Consider the following 22,536-nt stretch of genomic DNA (forward strand, 5'->3'; position numbering starts at 1 on the left):
AGTCCAAACTCTTTAGAGATGGTTTTATAATCTTTTCCAGCCTGATTAGCATCAACAGCACTTTTTCTGAGGTCCTCAGAAATCTCCTTTGTTCATGTCATGATACACTTCCACAAACATGTCTTGTGAAGATCAGTCTTTGATAGATCCCTGTTCTTTAAATAAAACAGGGTGCCCACTCACACCTGATTGTCATCTCATCGATTGAAAACACCTGACTCTAATTTCACCTTCAAATTAATTGCTAATCCTAGAGGTTCACATACTTTTGCCACTCACAGATATGTAATATTGGATCATTTTCCTCAATAAATAAATGACCAAGTATTTTTTTTGTCTCATTTGTTTAACTGGGTTCTCTTTATCTACTTTTAGGACTTGTGTGAAAATCTGATCATGTTTTAGGTCATATTTATGCAGAAATATAGAAAATTCTAAAGGGTTCACAAACTTTCAAGCACCACTGTACATCCATCCATTATCTGTAGTTGTTTATCCTATACAGGGTCACAGGCAAGCTGGAGCCTATCCCAGCTGACTATGGGCGAGAGCTGAGGTACACCCTGGACAAGTCGCCAGGTCATCGCAGGGCTAACACAGAGATAAACAACCATTCACACTCACATTCACAGTCAATTTCGAGCCACCAATTAGCCTAACCTGCATGTCTTTGGGGGAAACCAGAGCACCTAGAGGAAACCCACGCAGACATGAGGAGAACATGCAAACTCCACACAGAAAGACCCTTGTTGGACGCTGGGCTCGAACCCAGGACCTTCTTGCTGTGAGGCAACAGTGCTAACCACTACTACCGTGCTACCTCCAAATACATCTAAATACAACTAAAAGTAGAAATAAATCTATGATAACCATTATCATTGCAACCATGCAGAATGAAGAATACAGTTGGACTCTGATGGACAATGAGAAAGTGATGAAATGTTATTGTTCCTTTTCAATCATCTACCTTCCAGTTCAAAGACTTAAAGATGCCACATGGTGCAAAATGCCCCAGAATCCAAAGATGGTTTTGTTCAGCTATTTCAAACTATGATCCATATATGATGAAATCCATGTTGGGTTCTCTCTGATTATGGCATTGTCAAAAAAATCTCCAGATATGATCCAGATTCTTGGAAAAATTAACAAAAAAACTAAGATATCTCCAGATTCTTGAGGTTTTGGCACAGTGACATAATAAAAATGCAGCTGAGCTCACGCCTGCGTATACGCTAACCTGATCCATCTGCTTTCTCTTACAGTCTGGACGTTCTTCAGTAATCCTGTTCTCTCCACATCTTCCTCCTAAAGAGAAAAGACCTTTAGTTTTCCTTTTCCAGAGTGACTTACAGAAGTGCTTCTAGTTCGAAAGGTTTTCAGTTAATCGCTCTCAAAATGTGTGTGTGTGTGTGTGTGTGTGTGTGTACCTCTACGTCTCCAACAAATAAATGTCACTACACCAGGTATCACAAACAATAAAACTGCCAGAATGCCAAACACTGTGGAATAAAACACAAAACAGTTTATAAATGGAATGAAAGGATGAGGGGTTTTTCCAATCGCTGAATAAAATGAAAAAGTTTTGGCACCTATAGGGAGGCTGCTGTGTGTTTGCTGTTTATCTTGTTCCAGTGTTGTTGACAGTGTTGGGAAAGTTCACGTTCTACATGAACTAGTTCAAAGTTCAGTTCACAAATTTTAAAATGAACTAGTTCAGTTCATAATTCAAAATTTTGAACTAAGTTCACAGTTCCAAAAATGAACTAGCTCATAATTCTTTTTTTTCCCAATATGTTGCTGCGAGCTATTATTTTTCAAAATTATTGCCACAGCCTATATAGAACCACAGACAGCAATTATTTTTTATCAGTTTTAACACTGAAACTATGCGTCAGATTTCATCTTCGTATCCAATTTTGAAATCCTTATCCAACCAGGGTTTACATTAGCATTGAGGGGACAGCCCTCAGAATACTGGCATTTCCCCATTGTTGCTTTAACACTTTGTTGCCGCCCATTCAGCCCACACTAGTAGTCAGCTGCAGCTTTCACCCCTACAGTATATTCTCAAAAACATGAGGGAAAACTTGCTGCTTGAATGGCTTTTTATTTTAAATGAGGAATTATTAAAACAAAAACAGGACAGTAGTCCTTAAGGTGCAAATGTTTTTCCATTTTAATAAATTTTCCAAACCTGGAAACAATTCATATCAAATTCCATTTCAGTTCATACTAAAAAGGAACCTAAAGAAAGCAATACTGAATATACCAGGCAGGTTCTACAAACAAATTACAACTTAAAATAGTAAAACCCTCAAGGATACCATTCTAAACTGCAGTATACTGTTAACAACAAAGTCGAGAAGATGTGTCGACATAATTCTGTACTAACACAAACACAATCTGAGGTAGGAACCAGGCTGAAGTAGGAAACAAAGGTTGGACCTTAAAGTGCAATATTCAAAGTGTATGGAATCAATTTTGTGCCAAAATGTTCATACAATACTTTTGAAATATCAAACAAAAATGACAAATCAAAATACAAAAAAAAAAAAGTCAATTTTTTTAGACTGGCAAACAAATTATTCGTATAATCGTGCAAAATCAGTCTATTACCCTTCAGAAACCTTTTATTTTTGTTCCGCGTCTTTCTCAGTTTTGTTTGACGTAATTTATTTTGGTTGCAATTCCAGCTTTCTTGTTTGCGCTCCCTGACTTTTTGCTTGCAGTTTTGGCACAAACTTGACGTGTGGGTGGGCTGTCCAGGAATGCATTCCCATTGGGTAACTTGTGTTTGACTGACAGCTACACTCAGCCATTCCCTACTCGGATTCTGGCGGACTGTTTGACGAGTGACCGATCCATTGACGGTAAACAAGGATTGAGTGAACTTCAGTGGCGACTATGATATTGAATTAATTCAACAAAGTGTAAGTACGGGACAAATGTGTTGTAGTAGTACACATTATGCAGGTGTGTTTAACGTTAGCAAGACAGCTATTATATTGGGTAGTGGAGCTAAGTCTAACATTTGACTTGCTACGAAACACCTGCATAATGTGTACTACTGCAACACATACAACACATTTGTCCCGTACTTACACTTTGTTGAATTAATTCAATATCATAGTCGCCACTGAAGTCCACTCGATCCTTGTTTACCGTCAATGGATCGGTCACTTGTCAAACAGTCCGCCAGAATCCAAGTAGGGAATGGCTGAGCATAGCTGTCAGTCAAACACAAGTTACCCAATGGGAATGCATTCCTGGACAGCCCACCCACATGTCAAGTTTGTGCCAAAACTGCAAGCAAAAAGTCAGGGAGCGCAAACGAGAAAGCTGGAATTGCAACCAAAATAAATTCATCTCATCATCTCTAGCCGCTTTATCCTTCTACAGGGTTGCAGGCAAGCTGGAGCCTATCCCAGCTGACTATGGGCAAAAGGCAGGGTACACCCTGGACAAGTCACCAGGTCATCACAGGGCTGACACATAGACACAGACAACCATTCACACTCACTTTAGAGTCACCAGTTAACCTAACCAGCATGCCTTTGGACTGTGGGGGAAACCAGAGCACCCGGAGGAAACCCATGTGGACACCATGCAAACTCCACACAGAAAGGCCCTTGCCGGCCACGGGGCTCGAACCCAGGACCTTCTTGCTGTGAGGCAACAGCGCTAACCACTACACCACCGTGCCACCCCAAAATAAATTACGTCAAACAAAACTGAGAAAGACGCGGAACAAAAATAAAAGGTTTCTGAAGAGTAATAGACTGATATTTTGCACGATTACACGAATAATTTGTTTGCCAGTCTAAAAAAAATTGCCTTTTTTTTTGTATTTTGATTTGTCGTTTTTGTTTGATATTTCAAAAGTATTGTATGAACATTTTGGCACAAAATTGATTCCATAAAAGTGCAAAACATTTAAACATTATTCATATCTTTTCATTAAGTCACTTTTAAATTTTTTGTGAATGTATTTTTTCACACGGCCATTGCCATGTCTTTTGATTTTTTAATCACTCGCACATACCTTGAAAAGCTAGCCGGGTGCTTTAGTTCAATGTGCCGTTTCAGGTTTGTTGTTGATGTACAGAGTTGTTTCTTGAAACCCGGCGGGCAAAGTTTACACAAAAAGGTAGGATTTTTTTTCCACCTGCATCATCACTGACCTTTTCATAAAATTCTTTCAAGTAATCATACGAAGATGCCGTATTAATGGCGGAGGCAGAGTCTGAGGTCGTGCTGCTCATAGACATATAAACATAGACGCCGCCTTCTGCGTAGAATCATGTCATCCTCGCCGCCATATTGGATGTGGCAAAGTGGAGATTCTTCAACCGTCTCTGGTATAGCGTCTAGATAGTAGCCGAGAATAAAGATGCCTCATTCATGTGCTGCGTTTAACTGTACTGAAGGTTTACCATCCAAACGAGATCACATGGGATTACCTTTCACAAGTGAGACTGGAAAAATACTTTTCATTGTATTTGGTCACTATAACGTAATTTTACGAACAGATTTTTCTGACTTTGTGGCTAATATGAAGTCTCGCGCATAATAGCCGCTCGGTGAAACCTGTCTCCAAACAACGAAGTATTTCCTTCGTAACTACGCTGATTGTTGTTAGTTGCTTAGCTAACTTTTCACATACTATGTAGGTTTCCCAAAAATAAAGCCATGAAAAAGCAGTGGGAGACAGCTGTGCGACAGGCAGGGTTTTCTGCTACTCCGTCATCCTTGCTCTGGAGTGAACACTTCAGAACGGAGGATTTTGACAGAACAGGTCAGACAGTCAGGATCAGAGAGGGAGCTGTTCCTTCAGTCTTCAGTTTCCCAGCTCATCTCCACCGGGTAGGTGTAGAGTTATAAGCAGTGAGAATTAGATAATACGGTGCTACACTATGATGAACGTTTTTGAACATATGATGAATGTTTTTAACCTTTCTGAATGTGAAGGAATCAGTGATGTATTTTGTTTTGGTATGACGTTAGAACCTGGCCGAACTCAGTTTGGCGGTCATTCAGCTCACTTTATTCAACGAGAGTAGGTCTGTGTGGTGACTCAATAAATAAAACAGTAAATTTTTATTTTCATTCACTATTTCCAGTTTTTCCACTATTTCCATCATTTATCATATTCAGTCTTGGAGGTTGGCTATTGTGGCCTCAGGCTTTGGTAGCTTGCTACGGTATGCTGACTGATTAGCTTACCTGAGCTATATATCGCGTATCTGTCGCTAGTTTGCAGTGTACAGGGTATTTCGCACACTATTTATAACCATCACATTAAAAGTTATATATGTTGTTTTGATGCCTGTTTGTTTCCCAAATATATACGTGTGTCTTTTAATGGGTGAATAAAAGGCATCGAGTTAAATATTATTGTAGAAAGGGGCTTTATGAAGTTCAGTCCATTTACTTGCATTGGTTTATGGGGAAGATTTGCCACATCCAATATGGCGGACACTCTGACGTATCCCAGCAACGGGCCACCAGGCTCAATGCGGCGTCTATGTTTATATGTCTATGGTCACACCGCCGCATGCGTCATCAAAGTGCGAAGCATGGAGGCAAAAACAAATGATGGCAGCAGCATCATAGACATATAAACATAGACGCCGCATTGAGCTGGGTGGCCCGTTGCTGGGATACGTCAGAGTGTCTGCCATATTGGATGTGGCAAATCTTCCCCGTAAACCAATGCAAGTAAATGGACTGAACTTCATAAAGCCCCTTTCTACAATAATATTTAACTCGATGCCTTTTATTCACCCATTAAGACACACACGTATATATTTGGGAAACAAACAGGCATCAAAGCAACATATATAACTTTTAATGTGATGGTTATAAATAGTGTGCGAAATACCCTATACACTGCAAACTAGCGACAGATACGCGATAGATAGCTCAGGGAAGCTAATCAGTCAGCATACCGTAGCAAGCTACCAAAACCTAAGGCCAAAATAACCAACCTACAAGACTGAATATGATAAATGATGGAAATAGTGGAAAAACTGGAAATAGTGAATGAAAATAAAAATTTACTGTTTTATTTATTGAGTCACCACACAGACCTACTCTCGTTGAATAAAGTGAGCTGAATGACCGCCAACCTGATTTCGGCCAGGTTCTAACGTCATACCAAAACAAAATACATCACTGATTCCTTCACTTTCAGAAAGGTTAAAAACATTCATCATATGTTCAAAAACGTTCATCATAGTGTGGCACCGTATTATCTAATTCTCACTGCTTATAACTCTACACCTACCTGGTGGAGATGAGCTGGGAAACTGAAGACTGAAGGAACAGCTCCCTCTCTGATCCTGACTGTCTGACCTGTTCTGTCAAAATCCTCTGTTCTGAAGTGTTCACTGCAGAGCATGCATGACGGAGTAGCAGAAAACCCTTCCCGTCGCACAGCTGTCTCCCACTGCTTTTTCATGGCTTTATTTTTGGGAAATCTACATAGTATGTGAAAAGTTAGCTAAGCAACTAACAACAATCAGCGTAGTTACGAAGGAAATACTTCGTTGTTTGGAGACAGGTTTCACCGAGCGGCTATTATGCGCGAGACTTCATATTAGCCACAAAGTCAGAAAAATCTGTTCATAAAATTACGTTATAATGACCAAATACAATGAAAAGTATTTTTCCAGTCTCACTGTCATGGTCCTACCTGTGGGCTTCTCTCTTCAGGTAACATCTCCACTCAGCATTACCGGCCACGCCCGCACTCACTTCCTCTTATTATCTTTCAGTGACTGTCATTGGCTGTTGCTGATCACCTGCTCTCCCCCTGTGTGTATTTAAGCTGCAGTTCTCCCTAGCTCCTGTGTCAGATCGTCTGCAACTCTCAGCCTGATTACCTGCTCTGTGTTCCTACTACTCTGACTCCTGAAGATTTCCTGTTCTGTCTGACTCTGTCTGCTCTCCAGCCCCGGTAACCTGATCTGCCTTCTGTTCTGTCGACTCTGCCTCTTGCCTGCCCCTCCTGCACCTTTGCCTGATCTCCAGCTTGCTCAGCCCTACAGCCACACCTCTCTGACTATGCCTGGTCCTATCTCATCTCTGAAGCTAAGCAGGGTTGGGCCTGGTCAGTACTTGGATGGGAGACCTCAGATGTCACCACCAGCCATCCCTGCCTCTCAGTTCTCCTGCCACTGGATTTCACCCACACATATTCTTCCAACTCCCCTTTCCCCTATTATTAATCAACTGTGGTTTGAGCGCATTTGATCTCCTCTCCTGTCTGTTCCGTGACAGAACGATCTGACCTGCATGGAGTCAGCGCCTGAGCGCACTGAAGGGGATGTCTGCTGATGTTACAGCCCTGATCCAGCATGGCCATCAGCAACAACAACTGGACCAAGCACTCCAGCTGCTCACCGCCCTAGCATCCCCTGGGCCTCCGGGAGGTGATCCTGCTGCACTCGGTGCCCCGGAACCCAAGGTCGGCAGTCCGGAGTGCTTTGACAGTGACCCCTCCCAAGTCCGTGCTTTCCTGACCAGCTGCCGGTTGATCTTTGACCTACAGCCCAGAACCTTCGCGTTGGAGGCAGCGAAGGTGGCCTTCGTCATCACTCATCTGACTGGCTGCGCCCACCTGTGGGGGACTGCTGAGTATGAACGCCGGACACCGGCGTGTGCCTCCTTCTCCCTGTTTGCTGTGGAGATGATTAAGGTCTTCGACCCGGGCTCGTCGTCAGTAGAGGCATCCGGAGGACTGAAAAGTATTCGCCAAGGCAGACGTACAGTGGCTGACTACTCGGTCGATTTCTGGACCTTGGCCCGGCGCAGCAAGTGGAACATGCAGGCGCTGGTGGACGCCTTTCTGCACAGCCTGGCCGACTACATGAAGGACGAATTGGTCTCGTATGAACAACCGTCGACACTCGATGAGGCCATCGCCCTGGCCGTCCGCATTGACCACCGGGTCCAGACCCGTCGACGAGAGAGGGCCCGCCGGACTCAGCCAGTCATCACCACACGGAGAAGCCAGAGCTCACCGGACATAGGAGGGGCCCGGTTGGGTTCAATGATCCTCCAATCCTCCACCAGCCAGAAACCTATGCTCCAAGTTTGCCTTCGTCTGTTGGATTCCACCCACACCCTGGTTGACTCTGGCGCCGAGGCTAACATCATGGACACTGAGCTTGCACGCCAGTTGGGCCTGCGAAGCCACCACCTATCCTCTCCCGTTCCAGCCAGGGCGCTGGATGGCCATCTCCTTGGCACCGTCACCCGCCTCACTGCCCCTGTTCCGATGACTCTGTCAGGCAACCACCACGAAACCATCCAATTTCACCTGCTCCGTTCCCTCAGCCAACCTCTCATCCTGGGCTATCCATGGCTCCGCCAGCACAGTTCTCACCTCGACTGGGCCACTGGAGAGATAAGAGAATGGGGCAAGGACTGCCATTGGACCTACTTACGAGCCGCCATCCTAAACACCCGTACTCCACCTGCCAGCTCTGCCCCCGACCTCACTAATGTCCCAGCGTGTTATCACAGCCTTCGGGAGGTATTCAGTAAAACCAAGGCCACTTCCTTGCCTCCTCACCGGCCCTACGACTGCGCCATTGATCTCCTCCCAGGCACTGCACCACCCAAGGGTCATCTCTACTCTCTGTCCGCCCCGGAAAGGAAGGCGATGGAGACCTACATCAGTGACTCTCTGGCTTCCGGCCTCATCCGTCCATCCTCTTCGCCCGCCGGCGCCGGGTTCTTCTTCATGGGAAAGAAGGATGGGTCCCTGCGCCCCTGCATCGATTACAGGGGTCTCAACGACATCACCGTCAAGAACCGATACCCTCTCCCACTGCTTACCTCCGCCTTCGAGCTGCTCCAGGGAGCCACGGTCTTCACAAAACTCGATCTCCAGAATGCCTACCATCTGGTTCGGATAAGGGAGGGAGACGAGTGGAAGACCGCATTCAACACCCCCACCAGTCACTATGAATACCGGGTGATGCCGTTTGGCCTTACCAACGCACCAGCGGTATTCCAGGCTCTGGTGAATGATGTCCTGCGAGATATGTTGAACAAGTTCGTGTTCGTGTACCTCGACAACATCCTGATCTTCTCTAAAACCCTGTCTGAACACACCCAGCATGTCCAGCAAGTGCTCCGTAGTCTCCTGGAAAACTCCCTCTTCGTCAAGGCAGAAGAGTGTGAGTTTCATGCCAAGTCTATGGGGTTCCTGGGGTACATCGTGGCAGAAGGGAGCATCCAGATGGACCCTGCCAAAGTCTCTGCAGTTACTTCATGGCCAGTACCAGAGAGCAGGAAGCAGCTTCAGCAGTTCCTGGGCTTCGCAAATTTCTACAGGAAATTCATTCGTAATTACAGCACCATTGCATCACCGCTCACTGCCTTGACCAGCACCAAACAGTCCTTCACCTGGACTTCGGCCGCCAACGAAGCCTTTGCCACCCTCAAGGCTCGGTTCACCACTGCTCCCGTCCTCCGGCTGCCTGATGAGGAGCGGCAATTCATCGTTGAGGTGGACGCCTCGGATGTGGGAGTCGGGGCAGTGCTCTCACAGAGGTCTGCGGATGACAACAAGCTCCACCCTTGTGCGTTCTTCTCCCGCCGGCTGTTGCCGGCCGAACGCAATTACGACGTAGGCAATCGGGAACTGCTGGTGGTCAAGCTCGCCCTGGAGGAATGGCGCCACTGGCTGGAGGGAAGTGTAGTCCCATTCCTGGTCTGGACAGACCATAAGAATCTTGAATACATCCGCACCGCCAAACGACTCAACCCCAGACAGGCCCGCTGGGCTCTCTTTTTCACTCGATTCAATTTCACCCTTTCGTACCGGCCCGGATCTCGCAACACCAAGCCTGACGCGCTCTCCCGCCAGTTCCAGAAGGGTGATGCCCCCTCCAAGGACCCGGCTCCCATCCTGCCTGACCCCTGTATCGTTGCTGTGCTGACCTGGGACATCGAAGAACAAGTGCGGGAAGCCCTCCGTGACCAACCCAGCCCCAGTGCATGCCCCGCAAGTCGCCTCTTCGTTCCTGCAGACCTGCGATCCCAGGTTATACAATGGGGACATGACTCCCGTCTAGCCTGCCAACCTGGTTCCACTCGCACCTACCACCTGCTCACCCAACGGTTCTGGTGGCCTACTGTGGGCAGGGATGTGTGAGACTTTGTCCGAGCCTGCCCTACCTGTAACCAAAATAAGTCCTCCAGCCGGCCTCCTGCCAGTTTGCTCCAGCCTCTGCCCATGCCAATGCGACCCTGGTCCCACATCTCCCTGGATTTTGTTACGGGTCTACCCCCTTCTAACGGGATGACGGTCATACTCACCATCGTGGACTGCTTTAGCAAAATGGCTCACTTTGTTCCCCTCCCCAAACTACCATCAGCCAAGGAGACTGCCCAGATCGTCTTGCAACATGTCTTTCGCATCCATGGGCTGCCCAAGGACATTGTTTTGGACCGGGGGCCACAATTCGCCTCCTCTTTTTGGAAGGAGTTCTGTCACCTACTCGGGGCCACCGCCAGACTCATCTCCGGATTCTGACCCCAGTCCAACGGCCAGTCAGAACGGACGAACCAGGAGTTGGAGAAGGCACTTCGGTGCATGGCATCACGCAACCCTAGGGCCTGGTGCGAGCACCTGCTGTGGGTGGAATACTCCCACAACTCCCTCACCAGCTCAGCCACCGGGCTGTCCCCATTCCACTGCGTGTATGGCTACCAACCACCCCTATTCCCCAGCCAGGAGGGAGAGGTCACCTGCCCGGCTGCCCTCACCTATGCACGCCGATGCCGCCGCACCTGGTCTCAAGCCCGCGCTGCACTCCTCAAGTCAGTCACCAGGTACTCTACTGGCACCAACCGGCGGAGGATGCCTGTGCCCACCTACCGGGTGGGCCAGAAGGTGTGGCTATCTGCCAAGGACCTGCCCCTCCAGGTGGAGTCTCGTAAGCTAGCACCTTGGTTCGTCGGACCATTCCCTATCCAGAGGATAATCAGCCAGTCTGCTGTCCGGCTTCGACTGCCCAAGTCCATGAGAGTGCACCCCACCTTCCACGTCTCTAAGATGAAGCCAGTGCATGAGAGCCCGCTGGTCCCAGCTGCTCCTCCTCGTCTCATCGACGGTGGCCCGGTCTACTCCGTCCGGCGACTGCTGAAGTCACGACGCAGGGACAGGGGCCTCCAATACCTGGTGGATTGGGAGGGCTATGGCCCTGAGGAGAGGATGTGGGTTCCCGCTGGAAGGATTCTGGATCCGGCCCTCATCGCCGACTTCCATCGGCTACACCCTGACCAGCCCTCCATCCGACGGGGCCGACGTAGGGGTTCTCACCGTGCGGATCCACTTCCGGACCCTGCCCCTGCTCCAGCGCCTGAGCCTGACACCGAACCGAATCCTGGGTGGGGGTCCTTGGATGACGATTCTTCTGACAGTGAAGAGGGTGTGGAGGCTATGGACACTGACCGGTCTGAGGAGTTCTAACCCTCCACCGGTATTCCCCCTCCTCCCGCCCATCTTTGGTGATCTGTGGCTAGGGACTTCTGGAGCCGTCCCTTGGGGGGGGGGGTTTTCTGTCATGGTCCTACCTGTGGGCTTCTCTCTTCAGGTAACATCTCCACTCAGCATTACCGGCCACGCCCGCACTCACTTCCTCTTATTATCTTTCAGTGACTGTCATTGGCTGTTGCCGATCACCTGCTCTCCCCCTGTGTGTATTTAAGCTGCAGTTCTCCCTAGCTCCTGTGTCAGGTCGTCTGCAACTCTCAGCCTGATTACCTGCTCTGTGTTCCTACTACTCTGACTCCTGAAGATTTCCTGTTCTGTCTGACTCTGTCTGCTCTCCAGCCCTGGTAACCTGATCTGCCTTCTGGTCTGTCAACTCTGTGTCTTGCCTGCCCCTCCTGTACCTTCAACTGATCTCCAGCTCGCTCAACCCTACAGTCACACCTCTCTGACTATGCCTGGTCCTATCTCATCTCTGAAGCTAAGCAGGGTCAGGCCTGGTCAGTACTTGGATGGGAGACCTCAGATGTCACCACCAGCCATCCCTGCCTCTCAGTTCTCCTGCCACTGGATTTCACCCACACACATTCTTCCAACTCCCCTTTCCCCTATTATTAATAAACTGTGGTTTGAGCGCATTTGATCTCCTCTCCTGTCTGTTCCGTGACACTCACCTGTGAAAGGTAATCCCATGTGATCTCGTTTGGATGGTAAACCTGTTGGTACAGTTAAATGCAGCACATGAATGAGGCATCTTTATTCTTGGCTACTGTCTAGACGCTATACCAGAGACGGTTGAAGAATCTCCACTTTGCCACATCTAATATGGCGGCGAGGATGACGTATGATTCTATGCAGAAGGCGGCGTCTATGTTTATATGTCTGTGGGTGCGACTCTGTGGTGGGTGGTGTTGCCAGATTGGGTGTTTTTTCCGCTACATATTATGGCCTGTTTACGGTGTGTTTTAGCCAGGGTTTTGCCTGGAAGGCTCTATGGAAATCTGGCACTCTCTTGAACGAAGTTAAACTGTGAGAGAGTGCCTTTCACAAACGCCAGAATGAACGCATTCACAGTAACATTCATCAAGCGGAAATACAGTACGTTCAGTTCACGTTCACCCAAAATATGAACGAGTTCATGAACGATCGTTCATTGAACGTGTTCAGGCACAACAGTGGTTGTTGAGGAGGCTGCAGGTGGAGAGTTTGTTGTTTTACTCTGACACTGTTCTGATGGAGGTGTTGTGTCTGTTTTCCTCAAGTGTGTAGAACTTTCTCTTCTACCAACTGAACAGAATGATACAACTAAACTCGAAAGTCAAAATAGCGAGTTCAATTAACAAGGAATTAATCAGATCTGAAAGCCCAATTCATTCAAGTAACCCTTGATACAATTCACGTGGTGTGTGTGTGTGTGTGTGTGTGTGTGTGTGTTTACACCTTTGTGTCTTTGTGTATCCAACAAACATAATTCAAAACACTGTGTACAAATAAATAAATGTACAAATGGAAACACACTTTTTCACTTCTACTTCAAAAACAAAGTTTTGGCACCTATAGGGAGGCTGCTGTGTGTTTGATGTTTACCTTGTTTCAGTGTTGTTGAAGAGGCTGTAGGTGGAGAGTTTGTTGTTTTACTCTGATGCTGTTCTGATGGAGGTGTTGTGTCTGTTTTGCTTGAGTGTGTTGAAGTTTCTCTTCTTCCTACTGAAAAGATTGACAACACTTATTAAAACTAATGTCTGTTTTCATCACTGTGAGTAATATGGCCCATGACACTGCAGTAAAGCATGCTCACAGTCATTAATGAACAAATGTACCTTTAACAGATAGTCTGTAATATCTGTGATCAGCCTGTACAGAACATATGTACCTGAGTATATGTACCACAGTACCTGAGTGAACTTCTGCTCCTCTATGACTCGTCATGCCTACTTAGATCAAAAGGTGCAGGCTATCTGCTGGTACCTCGTATAGTGAAGGCTACATCAGGGGGCAGAGCCTTTTCTTACAAAGCCCCACAGTTATGGAACAGCCTTCCAAGTAATGTTTGGGAATCAGACACAGTCTCAGTGTTTAAGTCTAGGCTGAAAACATATCTGTTTAGTCAAGCCTTTTGTTAATGGTGTTTATGAGGTAAAGGTGTAGATCTGGAGGGTCCTCAGACATAGAGTGTTTTGGTAAACTGGGATGTATGGATGCTGTCAGTCTCCACTCGCTTGCTCACTCGAGTTTGTTGACGGTGTAGTGGCTGGCTGCTTTATGTCCCGGGGCTCCCTCATGCCTGTGTTACCTTCTGGCTCTCCCCTTTTAGTTATGCTGTCATAGTTAGTTTTGCCGGAGTCCCTGCTTGTACTCAGTGTAATATGTATACTGTTCCTACTTATTCAGGTGACATTGGGCATACCTAACAACCTGTGTTTTCTTTCCCTCCCCCCCCAATCTGTCCCTCTGAATTACATGGAGTCAACAGGAAATCTTTTGGTGGAGAGGGTGGAGACCTCGACTGGCTATCATATCCTGCAGGAATCGGCCGTCAGACATTCTGTCGCATGTCCCAGACCTGGTGAAATGTAACTGAATTGTCTTGGCCAGCCCTAAGGGTCCCATCTGCATCTCTTCATTGCTGAGGAGTGTGCTCCCATCACCCAATCAAGCATCCAGCCAGAGCAGGCCATGTTCTCTCCCCCCCCCCCCCCCAGTCTGTCCCTCTGAGTTACATGTTGATCCTGGGATTGAGATGCTGACCTCTTCTGCCCCTCAGACCTGCTTGATCCATCCTGGTGCCCTGTGTCTGGTTGGAGTCTCATCGCATCGCTCCTGTGGAGGATGGCCCCATGAAGACAGTTGAAAGTCACACCTGGAGGATGCTCTGGACTCTTACAGTAATGCTTTTATGCCTGAGGACTACAGTTGACTTGCTAACTTTAGGACTGCAGTTGTCATGAACAGTTTTGCACTCAAGTTTCCATCAATGAAGAGTTACAACATCAACGAAACTGTCTTCATGTTAAAACTGTTAATATTATAGTCATGCTGTCTGTTGTTGCCCAAATGAGGATGGGTTCCCTTTTGAGTCTGGTTCCTCTCGAGGTTTCTTCCTCATGTTGTCTGAGGGAGTTTTTCCTTGCCACCATCGCCGCAGGCTTGCTCATTGGGGATAGATTAGGGATAAAATTAGCTCATGTTTTAAGTCGTTCAAATTCTGTAAAGCTGCTTTGCGACAATGTTTATTGTTAAAAGTGCTATACAAATAAACTTGACTTGACTTGACATATGTAGTCTCCCTGATCCTCTTCAGTCAGGTCTGATATGAGTAGAGAGAGGTTTCCTGGAGGGTTTTCACTGACCAGTTTGACTCTGTTCCCATAATGTTCAGTCTGTTCAGGGTAAATTTTCTGATGATTTGCTCCAGATTCTCTTATAAACTCCCATTGTACAGACTTTGGTTTGTCCTGTCACCTCCTCTAACCCTGCTTTCACCAGCTTCACCGTGGGGTGTGTTTGACCTACTTTTAACCAAAACAAGTCTGCGTGAGCAAACATGGTGGACTTTGCTCTCCCATGAGCTAAAAGCCAGTAGAAAAGAAAAAGAAAGCCTGCCTGGTGAATGCAACTGCAAGATAGAGCAAGGTTAGATGATGTAATTTTTCTGGACAGAGAACTAAATCATTCTTGCTAGCGCTTAGCCATCTTAGCCTTAGAATGCATGGGCTCGACTCTACAGTAGTGAGTATGGAGTTATAGGGGCCTTTCACATGACATCATCTTAATTGTGGATTTGTTTATCCGGCCAAGATCTGTGTTTGCCAATGACCAGCACAAGTGTACATGAATGATTGTAATCCCAATTCAGTACATCTACAGATAAACTTGTAGAAGTTTCATCTAAAAGAACAATACCAGAAACCTGTTGTACTTTTGGATGTAATAACAGATGCGGAGATAAGCCTGGTTTAACTTTTCACCACTTCCCAGCAAACCGAGAAAGATGAGAAAAATGACAAGCTGCAGTTAAACAGGAAGACTGGATTATAAAGCATCCCATTTGTGTGGAGAACATTTTAAATCAGATTAGTTTGAAAGCTCTGTGCAACGTTAAAATGTATATCTGGATGTGGGCTTTGGACACCATATATTTTATTAGACTTGATGCCTGGTGAGACTAGCAGCATGTTTGTTATGGACTGATAATGTAAACGAGGCTAAACACCATATAATATCTTAGATCTATGCCCTGCCTTGTTTATCACTGTTACAAGTCTACATTTGAGCTTACTTTTGTCACAATAAGGTATTTTTCTTTTTTCAGGAATTTCCCATAACATTCCAGCATGTACGAATCCTGCCTCAAAATATTGGTAGACATCTGTACTTTTGTAAACCTTTAGCATCTCCGGTATATTTAGAAATCTCAAATACTCAATAGTGCAGGATGTTGTAGTGTCCCAAATCCAGTAGCTGGTTTGCTGAACACATTTCAAATGGAATAAATATATTTGTGGGTAAATTAAGAAGCCTTTATTTTTGTCACGTGTAAACTCAAGCACAGCGAAATTCTTCCTTTGCATTTAAACCATCTGGAGCTGTACATGTGCGCAGACATACACACACAAACAGACAGCAAGAGCATGCGCGCGAGAGAGAGCAGTGAGCAGAATAAATAAATACATTTGTGGGTAAATTATATGGATCTGTGATGCCTGCATCTTTCAGCTTTTCCATGTAATGTGATCTGCTGGTAAAATATAAATTTTTAATCAGCACGATGTTTTCTGTGCGTCGCCATCTTGGTGTGACACAGGGCCATTCCATAGTTATGTTAATTAGTTAAAGCTCCTCTCATTAAAAAAAAAGCTCCTTGCGTTCAGCTATTTCCTTAGGGACATACTGTTTACCACGGGCCCAAAATGGAGAAAAGCACATCAAAATGATCACATCTCATCTGCATCAGATTGTTCATGTGAGACATAGCAAAATGCCATGCACAATAAAACATTTTGAAAATTTCAGATGACTTTGCAGTCAGCACCTTTAAGATACTTCACCTGGTATACAAACAATAAAATAATTATCATCTGTGTTTATGGCATGCACCTCATGTTATGAAGGCAAGGTTACTGAAGGGACATCGTCTTAGGGCTACATGACACCTACATTGTTAGGACTAGGACTGTTTTGGCCTCTAGAGGCCGCTGTTATTTCCTTTTCATGTCGTGTTTATTTTGGCCTCTAGAGGCCGCCACTGTTCCTGTGTTTTGTGTTTGTGTTAATTGCCTAATTATCTTCACCTGTGTCCTTAATTAGTTTGTCTATTTATACCCCTGAGTTCAGTCCTCTTGTCACGGAGTCTTTGTGCTGTTATGTTTATCTCCAGTTTCCTTTGTACTGTGTTTTTTGATCTTCTTAGCTTTTGAATTTTTGCACTTTGCTTTTCTTTTGGATTATACTCTTTGGTTGTTTTTTTTTGTCTTTTGTTTTGCCCTGTATATAGTGTATATAGTTTAAATAAACCTTTTGATTCTTTTTCTACTTCCGCCTCACGCCTCTGCATTTGAGTCATCCCCCTGGTGGCCTAGTGGGGGTTTGCTGGATTATCACACCAACGAACCAGGTTCGAATCCCAGCAAAACCCTAACAGAAAGACTCCGTCATGACCGACTCAGCAGAGGCTGCTTCAACTGTCTACCCGGCCAACCTTCAGGGAATTATGGCAGCTTTGACACGCTTCGGAGCGACCATGGACGCTCATGGACGTACGCTCACCAGCCAACGTGAGGCCCTCGCTCGCCACGAGGAACTGCTTCAGCAAATTGGGAAAACCCTGGCACAGCTGACATCTCTGCCTGCATCTCCTGATCCAGTTCCTGCTCCTGATCCAGCTCCCACTCCTGCTCCAGTGCCTCCTGCAATGCTGCCTTCTTCACCTCGCGAACCCAGCCTTCCTGCACCACAGAGGTATGACGGCAAGCACAGTGAGTGCCGAGAGTTCCTTACCCAGTGTCAACTCACCTTTGAGCTTCAGCCTACCACCTACACTACGGATCGCCGCAAGATTGCCTTTGTGATCACCTTATTAGCTGGTAAGGTGCGAGCCTGGGCTACTGCTATCTGGCAAAGACAGGGACCTGAGTGCTTTGATTTCCAGCTGTTTTCTGAAGAGATGCTTCGGGTCTTCGATCAGGCAGACATCAGTACCGACGCAGCCCGAAAGCTCATGTCCATCCGGCAAGAAGGAAGCGTCGCAGATTACGCCATCTCGTTCCGAACACTCGCAGCAGTAAGTGGATGGAACGAGACTGCCCTGGTGTCAGCCTTCCACCATGGTCTGTCTGACCCCATCAAGGACGGTCTGGCCTCTATTGGATGCCCAAGTGACCTCGAAACCCTCATCTCACATGCTATTCGTCTGGACAACAGGATGAGAGAACGCCACCAAGCCTTGAGCCCCCCCAGCCTCCCTACCTCTACCTGGAGACCGTCTACCTCCTTCAGTGACTGTCCAGAACCCATGCAAGTGGGTCGTACTCGCCTCTCCGCATCTGAGAGGGAGCGCAGAAGGAGGGACAAGTGCTGCATCTACTGTGGCAAGCCTGGTCACTTCCGAGCATCATGTCCCGAACTCTTGGGAAAAGGACCGCCCCGTCCAGCCGAGGGAGGGTTGTGACGGGGCCTACCCTCTCTCCCGGACTCCCTGGCCAAGGAATCTACATCCCGGTCTCCATTTCCTGGGGTGAGTCTGTCCACTCTTGTCAAGCTTTGATAGACTCAGGGGCGGCTGGGAACTTTATGGATATTCACTTCGCCCATCTCATCTCATCTCATTATCTGTAGCTGCTTTATCCTGTTCTACAGGGTCGCAGGCAAGCTGAAGCATCAATATTCCGACTGCACCTCTTGAAGTCCCACTGTCTGTGTCTGCCCTCGATGGCCAAGCGTTAGGTGATGGAAGAGTCACCCAAGTTACTTCTCCAGTTTTCCTCCAGTCTCAAGGTCACAAGGAAGAAATATCCCTGCACCTGATTCCTTCACCTGAGTTCCCAGTTATTCTAGGCCTTCCTTGGCTTACTCGCCACAACCCTCGCATAGACTGGGTAACGAGCCAGGTTGTGGAATGGGGCCCTGCATGCCATGCCTCTTGTCTGCTCTCTAGCTCTCCTGTGTCTCCTGCCGAGCCCCCTGATCTCACCGAGTTATCTCAAGTTCCCACAGAGTACTGGGATCTCAAGGAGGTATTCAGCAAGAGCAGGGCCGCCGTTCTTCCTCCGCACCGGGCCTACGACTGTGCCATCGACTTGCTCCCTGGGACTACCCCTCCTCGTGGCAGACTGTTTTCACTCTCTCAGCCAGAACGCAAGGCCATGGAGGAATACCTCAAAGATGCCCTGGTCTCTGGGTTTATTCGACCCTCCACTTCACCTGCTGGAGCCGGCTTCTTCTTTGTCGGCAAGAAGGATGGGGGGCTCCGACCATGTATTGATTACAGGGGCCTGAATAAGATCACTGTGCGCAACCGATATCCCCTTCCGCTGATGTCCACAGCTTTCGACCTGCTCCAAGGCGCCACCGTCTTCACCAAGTTGGACCTACGGAACGCATACCACCTCATCCGTATCCGACAGGGAGACGAGTGGAAGACTGCCTTTAACACCCCGTCTGGGCACTACGAATACCAGGTGATGCCCTTCGGACTCACCAACGCACCAGCTGTTTTTCAGGCCCTAATCAACGACGTCTTAAGGGACATGATTAACCTATACGTTTTTGTCTACCTTGACGACATCCTTATCTTTTCCAAGACCGTGCAGGAGCACCGCCACCATGTCCGCCAGGTTCTCCAGAGGCTGCTACAGAACAATCTGTTCGCCAAGGCCCAGAAATGCGAATTTCATGTTCCCGAGGTCTCCTTTCTGGGATTTATTGTACGGACAGGCCAACTCCAAATGGACCCTGCCAAGACCCTGGCCGTCCGGGATTGGCCTACTCCCAAGTCCGTTAAGGAGGTTCAGCGGTTCTTAGGATTCGCTAACTTCTACCGCAAGTTCATCAGGAACTTCAGTTCTGTGGCAGCACCCATGTCAGACCTCACCAAAGGGACAGGTGGATCTTATGGCTGGTCTCCTCAGGCAGAAAAGGCGTTCAAAGACCTCAAGGACCGCTTCTGCACGGCACCCATTCTGGTTCTCCCGGACACCTCCCAACCATTCATCGTGGAGGTGGACGCCTCGGACAGTGGTGTCGGCGCGGTGCTCTCTCAACGTTCGGAAGGAAAGCTGCACCCCTGCGCTTACTTCTCCCACCGCCTGAGTCCTGCTGAGTCCCGGTACGATGTGGGGGATCGAGAACTGCTAGCGGTCAAACTGGCCCTTGAGGAGTGGAGGCACTGGCTGGAGGGAGCACAACATCCATTCCTGGTTTGGACTGACCACAAGAACCTGGAGTACCTCCAGCAAGCCAAGAGACTGAACCCTCGACAGGCTAGGTGGGCCCTGTTTTTCAGTCGGTTTGACTTCACCCTCTCATACCGCCCCGGCTCCAAGAACACCAAACCTGACGCACTGTCCAGACTGTTCTCTGCCACTAACAGGGAGAATGAAGTCGGGCCTATTATCCCTGTGTCCCGGATTGTGGCCCCTGTCCGCTGGGGTATTGAGGAGGCTGTCCGACGAGCCCAACGCCAGGACCCCGGTCCTGGGACGGGGCCACCAGGCCTCTTGTACGTCCCACATCAAGCCCGGGCCAAGGTTCTCCAGTGGGGTCACTCTTCCCCTCTCACCGCCCACCCGGGAGCTCGGAGGACCCTGGACTTCCTGAAAAGACGCTTCTGGTGGCCTAACATGGAGAAGGAAGTAAGGTCATTTGTCCTGTCCTGTGAGGTTTGCACCAGAACCAAGAACCCACGACAGCGTCCCCAGGGTCTCCTGCATCCTCTGACCATTCCCCGGCGTCCCTGGTCCCACGTGGCAGTCGACTTTATCACGGGTCTCCCTGAGTCACAAGGTAACACGGTCATTTTGGTCTTAGTTGACAGATTCTCCAAGGCCTGCCGCTTCATACCACTGTGCAAACTCCCCTCTGCTCTTGAAACTGCGAAACTTTTGTTTAATCATGTCTTCCGAGTCTTTGGTCTTCCACAGGACATCGTCTCAGACCGAGGGCCCCAGTTCTCCTCCCGAGTGTGGCACGGGTTCTGCAAGGTCATCGGAGCCACTGCCAGCCTCTCCTCTGGGTTTCACCCACAGTCCAATGGTCAGACGGAGAGGCTCAACCAGGACCTGGAAACCACCCTGCGAGGCCTGGCTATGGATAACCCGACATCGTGGAGCACCTGGCTGCCATGGGCGGAGTACGCCCACAACACCCTGCAGTCATCGGCCACCAAGCTGTCGCCATTCCAGTGCCAATTCGGGTTCCAGCCACCTCTGTTCCCGGACCAGGAGGAGGACGCGGGGGTGCCCTCGGTCAACCAATATGTGAGACGGTGTCGCAAGACCTGGAGCAAGGTCAGGAAGACCCTCATACAGACCTCCAGAACCAACCAGACTCAGGCCAACCGCCATAGAAGACCTGCACACGCTTTCCGCCCTGGGCAGCGTGTTTGGCTGTCCACTAAGGACCTTCCACTGCGGGTGGAGAACCGCAAGCTTGCTCCTCGCTACATTGGCCCCTTCAAGGTGGTGCGCAGGGTGAACCCTGTCTCCTACCGGCTCCAGTTGCCCCGGACTCTGAGGATCAACCCCACTTTCCATGTTTCCCTGTTACGGCCCGTACTGACGTCTACGTATGCCCCTGCCCCTAGGAACCCCCCACCCCCCCGCATATTCCAGGGGCAGACTGTGTTCACTGTGAATCGCCTGCTTGACTCCCGCCGGGTCCGCGGCGGGTTGCAATATCTGGTGGACTGGGAGGGCTATGGTCCTGAGGAGCGCTGCTGGGTTCCTGCTCGGGATGTCCTTGATAAAGAACTATGTCGGGACTTCCATTCGGCCCATCCGGATCGCCCTGGGAACGTCAGGAGACGCTCCTAGAGGGGGGGGTCCTGTTAGGACTAGGACTGTTTTGGCCTCTAGAGGCCGCTGTTATTTCCTTTTCATGTCGTGTTTATTTTGGCCTCTAGAGGCCGCCACTGTTCCTGTGTTTTGTGTTTGTGTTAATTGCCTAATTATCTTCACCTGTGTCCTTAATTAGTTTGTCTATTTATACCCCTGAGTTCAGTCCTCTTGTCACGGAGTCTTTGTGCTGTTATGTTTATCTCCAGTTTCCTTTGTACTGTGTTTTTTGATCTTCTTAGCTTTTGAATTTTTGCACTTTGCTTTTCTTTTGGATTATACTCTTTGGTTTTTTTTTTTTGTCTTTTGTTTTGCCCTGTATATAGTGTATATAGTTTAAATAAACCTTTTGATTCTTTTTCTACTTCCGCCTCACGCCTCTGCATTTGAGTCATCCCCCTGGTGGCCTAGTGGGGGTTTGCTGGATTATCACACCAACGAACCAGGTTCGAATCCCAGCAAAACCCTAACATACATAAACCCTTCATTACAAATTAAATGAACCTAAACATTTATAAAGATGTGTTTAAAAAGACTTACGAAAGTATCAGCTGACGTACAGACTGTGTTTATTAATGTTAAGTTACTATCACACTGAGTCTAGTGACAGATTTCTGTAGACATTAAAAGAGGTTATGATGGACAGTGACAACTACTGAAGCCTTTTTTAATGTTTATTCAGGCTTTTTTCAGGTGTCATGTCGCTCTATAAGCACTACAGTGTTACAAATAAAACAGATTAGACTGAGAAATGTGTCAAATCCAATCTGATAGCATTCCAAAGTTCAGCTCAGTCTGATATCCATCATCACTATTTACTGCTATTTATAACTTGATACTGATGTGTCACAACATGAGATTATTTCCCCCTTTGTTATGGTAAACGGAGGAGACATTTTTGCTTCATCTGTAACAGCAATTTATTTGAAGACATAAGTCTGCTTTCACAATGACGATCAACTTTTATTGTGTATTTAA

General features: G+C 47.7%; 1 protein-coding gene across 1 annotated transcript in view; it reads right to left on the bottom strand.

Moving 5' to 3' along the window:
* The window catches only part of LOC132872297 (uncharacterized), a 39,109-nt gene that overhangs the window by 3,790 nt on the left and 12,783 nt on the right, over positions 1 to 22,536 (bottom strand). The window contains exons 3-5 of the mRNA XM_060907053.1: positions 13,097 to 13,216; positions 1,428 to 1,499; positions 1,238 to 1,305 (exon numbers count right to left, since the gene is read on the bottom strand). Coding sequence (XP_060763036.1) covers positions 1,238 to 1,305; positions 1,428 to 1,499; positions 13,097 to 13,216 — 260 coding nt within the window. The remainder of the gene's footprint in view (positions 1 to 1,237; positions 1,306 to 1,427; positions 1,500 to 13,096; positions 13,217 to 22,536) is intronic.

Source organism: Neoarius graeffei, chromosome 2 (genome assembly GCF_027579695.1).
Source record: "Neoarius graeffei isolate fNeoGra1 chromosome 2, fNeoGra1.pri, whole genome shotgun sequence".
Classification (NCBI taxonomy): domain Eukaryota; kingdom Metazoa; phylum Chordata; class Actinopteri; order Siluriformes; family Ariidae; genus Neoarius; species Neoarius graeffei.